Source organism: Otolemur garnettii, unplaced genomic scaffold (assembly GCF_000181295.1).
Source record: "Otolemur garnettii isolate 467f Iridium unplaced genomic scaffold, OtoGar3 scaffold00059, whole genome shotgun sequence".
Classification (NCBI taxonomy): Eukaryota; Metazoa; Chordata; class Mammalia; order Primates; family Galagidae; genus Otolemur; species Otolemur garnettii.
Window position 1 is genome coordinate 10360757 of NW_003852454.1, and position 7911 is coordinate 10368667.

General features: G+C 42.0%; 1 protein-coding gene across 1 annotated transcript in view; it reads left to right on the forward strand.

Annotated features, from left to right (window-relative positions):
* CNTNAP5 (contactin associated protein like 5) overlaps positions 1–7911 on the forward strand; it is an 801226-nt gene that overhangs the window by 749597 nt on the left and 43718 nt on the right. The window contains exon 20 of the mRNA XM_003792647.1: positions 1830–1960. Coding sequence (XP_003792695.1) covers positions 1830–1960 — 131 coding nt within the window. The remainder of the gene's footprint in view (positions 1–1829; positions 1961–7911) is intronic.

The window sequence follows — 7911 nt, forward strand, 5'->3', positions numbered from 1 at the left end:
AATGGTCAAAACCAAACAAGAGAAAGCAAACCAGGAAAACCAGGAAAACCAGCTCAGCTGCAGACAGCTTGTCCCGTTGGCTGGCTGAGTTGGATGATACTATTTAGCATCCCCCTGTTATGGGACATGTGATAGCCCCAAACTATTTTTCCCTATTCTGCCGTAGATTATTTACAATCTTATTTCACATTCATGTGTTCTGAAAATCCATGAGTCCATTCTTAAACTGAAAAGTTTTTTTAAAAAATAGCGCAAATACTTGGGTGAAGGCTGAGGATCAGTCACAGACGTGAGGATCTCAGAAACCTCTGTTTTCCTGAGATTGGTAGCATGTTAACCACATGCAGGCTGAGGAAGGTAAGAGATTACTTTTTTAAAACATGAAAAATGTTGAGGGAAGGGTACTGAGTCACCTGAGTGTTTTTTGGTTAGATTTGAGTGAATGCTCTTTTATCCCTAATGGCCATCCACTATGATTCTGCCCCTGAATTCCATTGTGCCCCACCCGCATACATGACCTGGGAAGAGCTCTTACCATGGTGCATGTGGACTCTTATGACACCTGATCAGAAGACCACCAGAGAAGGGAAAGCATGATGAGCAATATGTACTTGGGGTACTCCACTCAATCCTCCCAGCCAAGGATGTTGGGGAGAGGATTACATGAGCAAAAGTGTCTGTCCCAGTGCCTGAGATAAAGTAGCCACTTGATAAATGATTGGTCCCTATGACAATTTTCTTATGTAGGGTGGCTTTCAAATTTTAATTTTCAAACAAAATTTAATTTTGTTGTTTAATTGGCAAATATTAGTTTTACATATTCATACAGTGGATTGCGATGCTTCAGTACATGTAATACACAGTATATGCTGATCAGATCAAGGTAATTAACATACCTGTCATCTCAAATGTTTCTAATTTCTTTGTGTTGGAAACTTTCAATATTGTTCTTCTAGCTCTTTGAAACTGTCTGATGCATTATTGTTAATCGTCATCGGCCTACAGTGCTATAGAACACTGGGACTTCATCTTCCAGTCCTCGTCTTCCGGTCCAGCTTCCATTTTGTGCCCTTTAACCAGTCTCTCCTGAGCAACAATTTTGTACTATTATTGTGATGTAATATCCTCTGTCTCTCTGTCTAACATATGTGCATGCACACATACATAGATAGACATATACACACGACTGATATGTTTGTATCCCTAACATGTCTCCTGGGATTCTCATATTTCTTTTTCAATTCTGTTACATTTTGTAAGAAATGCTGATTGAGACCCAGTAACTTGACTTCCTTACCTGAAAACAGCTATTTGAAAAAACACTATCCTAATGAAATTTGAATATTCCAGTGGTCCAGAAAGGGTTAAAGTGAGTCACTTTGCCCTCACCATACCACACTCTATTCAGGGGCATTATACATACGACGGTGAGTGATAACAAAACTGAGTTTTTCCCTAAATCTAAAAGAGGGACACAATTAGGAAAAAAAGAGAATCACAGAAAATGATAGGAATTGAAGAGAGAGTAAATACCTTAACTCTATTTTATAAAATTTTCACCATTAAATCATGAAATAGACATATATACATATTTTTTTGACTGGCATTTTGGTTTGGGGTAACACCATACACACACACACCACTCTTTAATTTTGCAGCTATATTCAGAATTTTCTATATGGACTCTGATGAACATATATAATATATTTTACAAATTTGAATGCTATGAATCCCTATGAAACAGCAAAGATAAAATCTGATAATCTTATAATTTTATACATTTTGTGGTTAATATATTTAATTCTAATTTCTAATATTTTTATTTCAAGGAAGCTTACAGGTTCGCTATCAGCTAAGTAAGGATGAAATCCATATATTCACCATTGATGGAGAGAACTTTGCCAACCGAAGGATGCACCATGTGAAGATTCATCGGGAGGGAAGGGAGCTCACCATTCAGGTACCTCTCTTCTATTCTTCCCGAACTCCCTCGGTGTGACTTGCCTGCTCAGTCCAACCTTCCTGAGCTTCTATCCCAAGCCAAATGTAGAGCCAGGTACTGGAAATATGGATATAATTCACATTTGTCCCCAGCTTTGGAACAACTAGATTGTGGTTCTCAAGATGTGATTCTACTTCCCACAGCATCAGTGTCACTTGTGACCCTGATAGAGATGCAGATTCTCGGGTTCATGCCAGGTCTCCTCAGTCAGAAACTGTCAGAGAAGGGAAAGCAGTGGGTAATTGTAATGCCTGTTTGGGTGTGATAACCCTTGAACTGGATTATAGTGAGGAATCTACTTCCTAGAGGAAATTCGATGTAAATTGATGAGTAGATGTTGACACGTGGAGAGTGGAGATGGGAGTGCGTGGGGAAAGGGCCTCTGTGAGCATAGGCTCAGTGCTCTGAAAGAGCAGGGTGTGTGCTGGACACTCCCTGAAATCTCAGTGGTCTCCATACAAAAGACAAGGGACAGGATGGAAGGTCCAGATGAGAATAGGCAGAGCCCAGACCATCCCGTTTAGAATCATGACCTCAAGTGAACCCTTACATTTGCCCAACAATCACCCCAATTTTTAATCCATCCACTCTGCTGTTCTCCTAGATGACCATTTTATACTTCTTCCTCTCTCCTTATGCTTCTTACTCTCCAACAATTGCAACTTCATTTTTATGTTCAACTATTGACTTTGGTTTCTTTCTTATAAAAAAATAATGGCATCCAGAAGAGAATTTCTATACACTCTCAACAGCACAGCACTCCCCTACTTACATCTGTGTTTTTGTACTTTCTCTCCCTCCTGTTGCTGAATATGAATAGTTCAGGGTTCTAGCTAAGATCTGACCTACTTCCTTAATACCTGTGGGGCTACATCTCATGCACTACTCAAGAACATCACTCCAGCATTCTCCTTTCTCTCGCCTGTTTTACTATTTTCCCAGCTCTATTGAATGATTCACGAAAGCATACAACAAGCAGTTATTACGTGCATTAAAAACAAATGAACAGCAGTAACAAAACAAAGGAAAACAAACCAAAAACTCTCTAGGTCAAGGGAGAAAAGCTTTCTCTTGCCTGACTTCATTTTATTGGTCCCATTTTCTCTCTCACTTTATTGACCAAATCCTTGGAAATATTTATGTACTTGGCCTTCAGATTTCTTCTTCCTTTTTTTCAAACCTACAACAACATGGCTTTGTGTCTGTGCTGTGGCAAGATTGTACTTCTGAAGGCGCCAATATCCTTGCCTTGTGAAATCTGGTGGGGATGTGTGAGTCTTATCTTCCCTGGTCTTTGCAGGGGCAGTTGACACAGGGATTGTTCCATGCTCTTGAGACTTGCAAATCATATGCCACTCTTGGATCTTGATCCCTCTACCTCTGTTGGTTGATCATTCTTGCTTCTTTTTCTGGTCTCCCTTTATCTCTCCAAACTCTTCCCAATATGCTGCCCCAGGGCTCCACAGATTCCTTTTTCTGTTATCTATACTCACTCGCAGGCACATCTTATTCAATCTCATGTTTTTAAATGCTATGTACATGCTGATGAATCAGAATTCCAGGCCTTATGTCTAACTGCCTGCTTGACATATCTGTTTGAATGTTTATGAAACCTCTTGAATATTTGAATACATAATTAAAACTTATTACTGAGAATTTCCCCCAAACAAACACCCATCTGCCATAACCTTCCACTTCCCAGTTGTGGCACCATTATTTCAGTTGCTCAGCCTCAAAATCCTGATGTTCTCTTTTTATCTCTCTGTCTCATGCATGCAACATATCCTGAATGAGCAGCATCTACTCTGTCCTGGGCCACCCTCACCCTCTACTTGGATTGTTACTGTTTACAGTTGCTTAATTGACACATCACTGCTCCTCTTTTTGTTCCACAGCTGTCTAGTCTCAACACAGCAGGCCGAGTGATCATGTTGAAGGAAAAGCTGGATCCTGATACTCTTCTATCCATGAATGTTTCCCCTTCTCATACAGAGGCAAACCAGACTATGCATGTCCTTGCAAGGATCTTCATAATCTGACATCCCTGCTCCCATCCTTGTCTATTATGACATGTTCTATAACTCCACTCAGGCCCCACTGGTCTCCCTGCTATTTCCAGAATGCTTGAACTCACTGTTGACTTTGTCTAGAATGGCATTTCCCATCTGTCAGCATGCCCAGTTCTTGTACTTCTTTCAGGACTCAATATGACTCAAAATCTCATTCTCAATGAGGCCATCTCTGGTCACCTTATATAATCTGGCATCCTATCTCCTTAATTTCAACCCTGAACTCCTTGTTCTTTTCACTGCTTTACTTTTCTTTCTTAGCAGTTAACATATAACATGATTTATTTACATACCAAATATTCTGTTCTATCTCCCTACTCAAGAATGTAAGCTGCATGAGAATAGGAATTTTTATCTGGTTCCATTGCCAAGAAACCACTTCTTGTCAGGAAGTGGCTCAAATACTGCAGGTGCTTAATAAGTATTTTATGAACTAAATGGATGAGTACCATAGGGTGTATAGGGAGAAGACAGAATTGACCTTGTGGAAAGGGGAAGGGAGACCATGGGATTTCAGAAGGGAGTATAGCATGGCTGAATCTCTACTTTCAGAGGCTCCCTGTGATCACTTCATGGGAAGACATATCTGGGAGTCATGAGAGGCAGAGACCAGTCAGGAAGAGATGGTTGGGACTCTGGCTAGTGCCATGCTGGCAACTACAGAGGAAAGGGGTTGAGAGGTGCCACAGGAGTGGCACCAGTGGTACTGGGTGGCCTTGTAGGTTAGGAATGTGAGAGAAGTCAAGATTGGCTATTAGATATCCAAACTGGATGGCAGTTCAAGAGTAATTGTCAACTGTATGGTACACATTACAGTTCTTGATTGGTCAAAATTTAAAAGGCTTACCTTTAGCATTTACTCCTGAAATAAGTGGTAGGGCAGTCCTCTGAGTCAGTTTGAGCTGAGACAAATTGGGAGATAAAAAGAAGGAGAATGGTGACTTCTTGTTTGAATATGTTTTGAAGGAGGTCCCAGTAGAATGGCTCGAGGCGTTCCTGCGGGCATTTGTCCATATGATGCCTTTTCCCTTCTTTTTAAAATCTGTCCTATTTTCTTTTCTACCATTGGAAGATACAGCTAGGACAGTAAGAGATCAATAAGAGGCATTTCCTTCTCTCCTTCATCTACAGAGTCCTCCCCCAATCAATTTCTAGTCAATGATGAGCGCGCCTTGGTTGAGAATGTACTATTTCCAGAGTGTTGAAGAGAGCAGAAACACCTAGGGGCAGCGGCTTTGTACTTCACTTTAAATTAGTTTATTGACACAGTAATATAACATCCTTGCTTCTCTGAAACTCCCACCTTCCTTACTCAATCTAGTTTTCTTTCTCCTTCTCCCCCTAAAACAAGCTATTTTGGGCAAACAGACAATGGCAGGCTGCTCCTGTGTCCTCAGTCCCACCCCAGGCCCTGGGGACAGTATACCAGGCCCTATTAGGACCTGTCTGAGTGGAGGGCAAGAGTTGTCACTGTATTTAACCAGCTAGAGAATAGTCCCTAAGAACAGACTCCCCTCATCACTGACCCAGAGTTTTTATTCCTCTGTCCCACTGTTCTTTGTAGATTGGAGACCTTGGGTCATGGACCTGCAGCCAGGAGCAAGAACTCTTGACAGTGACTGAGCATGGAATTTGACTAGTATTTTTTAAGGCTTAAATATCCTCCAAAATGCCCTCGTGGTGGAGGTGAACTTTAGTGACCTTATTTAAAATGCATCTATAACATTACACAGATTAAGCCGGTTTAACTATATGCCAGCACAAACAACGCTGAACTGTAAAGGGGCTAGGTATTTTGAAAACCACTGCTTAGTTCTGTCATTTGAAGGAGATAGATTCTGAAGCTAAAGGAGGTGTCTCGAGGGGAGACAGACTTAATGAATTCAGCTCTGTCACTTATGCTGTGAGATCTTAGACAAGCGACTCACCTTTCTGGGTTTCAGTCTACCTGTGTCTATAGCTGTCAATCTAAACAGCCCAGTGAAGAGTTGAAAATGGTCAAGCTCAGTCAGTTCTTGTGAAGATTGTGTAGCTACGGGACCAAACAAGCAGACTGGCATCCAGGGCTCACTCAGAAAAGATCGTCCCATTTCCCCCTCTTTACCTATCCATTTAATGATGTGACAAGTCATGGGGCATTTTCCAGATGCTAAGACTGGCAAAGCTTCTCTAGACCAGATTACAAACTTCAGATATCATAAAGATTTCAAAGATATGCTGCTTCATGTTTTATCTCTCTATAAATTGTACTTCAGTATGAAAACAATACCAAACTATGAGATAGGCATAAGGAAGCCTAATGGAATAATGAATTTCCTGCTAACTATTTCAGTGATCACTTAGTTCATATCATAGTTAATGAAGTCCTAAAAAAAATACTTGTGGTACCCTACCCCCTTTTATGTGCATTAGCTTAGTTATGCAGATAGGTAACACAACACCTGAAAGGAACTGGTGTGTTGGAATTCTCCCCTGAGCCACCCACAGCCCAGCAACAGCCTCTACTTTCCTTTGAGTCATCCCACGTTCCTCTCCCAACCTCTGAAAACATTTATTTAGCTAAAAACCACTTTGGCACTTAGTTTCCTCTTTCCTTCATTAGTCATTGGGTTAAAATGCTAAGGAGGGGCAGGTTCTCACAAAGCAAATAGTTGGGTAGGAATGACTCAGGTACTTGAAAATTAGCCTGTGTGCAGCATTCGAACCTGCGTCTCTCAGTGCTTGGGAATCACTTGCAGATGGAGGTGTGCCCTGTGGAGCCTTGGGAAGACAGAGGGCAGAGCGAAGTGTGTCATCTCTGCTCAACCTCCAGCTCTAAGACTCCTTTTACTGCTCTCCACTTGGTGGAAATCCACCCTCACTGTATCCACCTCTTTCACCTGGGCAACAGAGCATGAGGGGCAGCCCTCTGCTCCTGTTGGAAAGGCCAGTTCCAGAGAAAGAGGGAGGAGGCAGGCGTGAGCCCTGTGGTAGGTCAAGAAGGAAACTCCTTGGGGCAAGGGCTGAATCTGAATTACTGCGTGTTCAGCAGAGGCTTGGCTGGGCATCAAGAGTATCAAAACCTTATGTTGTAGTAAAGGCGTCAGGGCCACAAGAGACATCCTAGTGTTAGGACGGATTCTGTCTTTATACCTCACCAGACAGGAGGGGAAACAATAGAGGATGTGCATTTCTTTATTCAGCAAACTTTGCCAGTTTCTGTGCTGGTCTCTGTAAAAAGCATATGTGAATAAGATGTGACCTGTGTCCTCAAAGAACCAGTGGAGACAGAGCAGAGAGAGAGGGAGAAAGGAAAGCAGACCACTGTAATGCAGTATCATAAATGCAAAGTCACAGGTAGAAATAGGCATGATGAGAACAGTGAAGATGGTGAGCCAAGCTAATCAAGCCAAGACAGCAAGAGAGCTTCCTGGAGGGGCTGCACCCCAGGGGTACATGGCACAGTATGTAGCCCCAGTAGAAACTCAAAGGTTGATTCAATAGTATTCTAGAAATTCAGAAATAAAAAGATAATGTTTATCTACATGTTGCTTAAATATATAGGGAGAGATGACAAATGAAAAAGATAATCACGCTGTGTGGTAGGCAGGAAATGTGATAATAGGACACTGCTCTTGTGATGCTATGTGGCCTCAGACAACCTGCTGTGACATCAGTCTCTCCATCTGTAATACAGGTATAATAATATCTGCTTCAGAGGTGGCACTTGTGGCTCAGTGAGTAGGGTGCCAGCCCCATATACCGAGGGTGGCGGGTTCAAACTCGGCCCCGACCAAACTGCAACAAAAAAATAGCCAGGCATTGTGGCAGACACCTGTAGTCCCAGCTACTTGGGAGGCT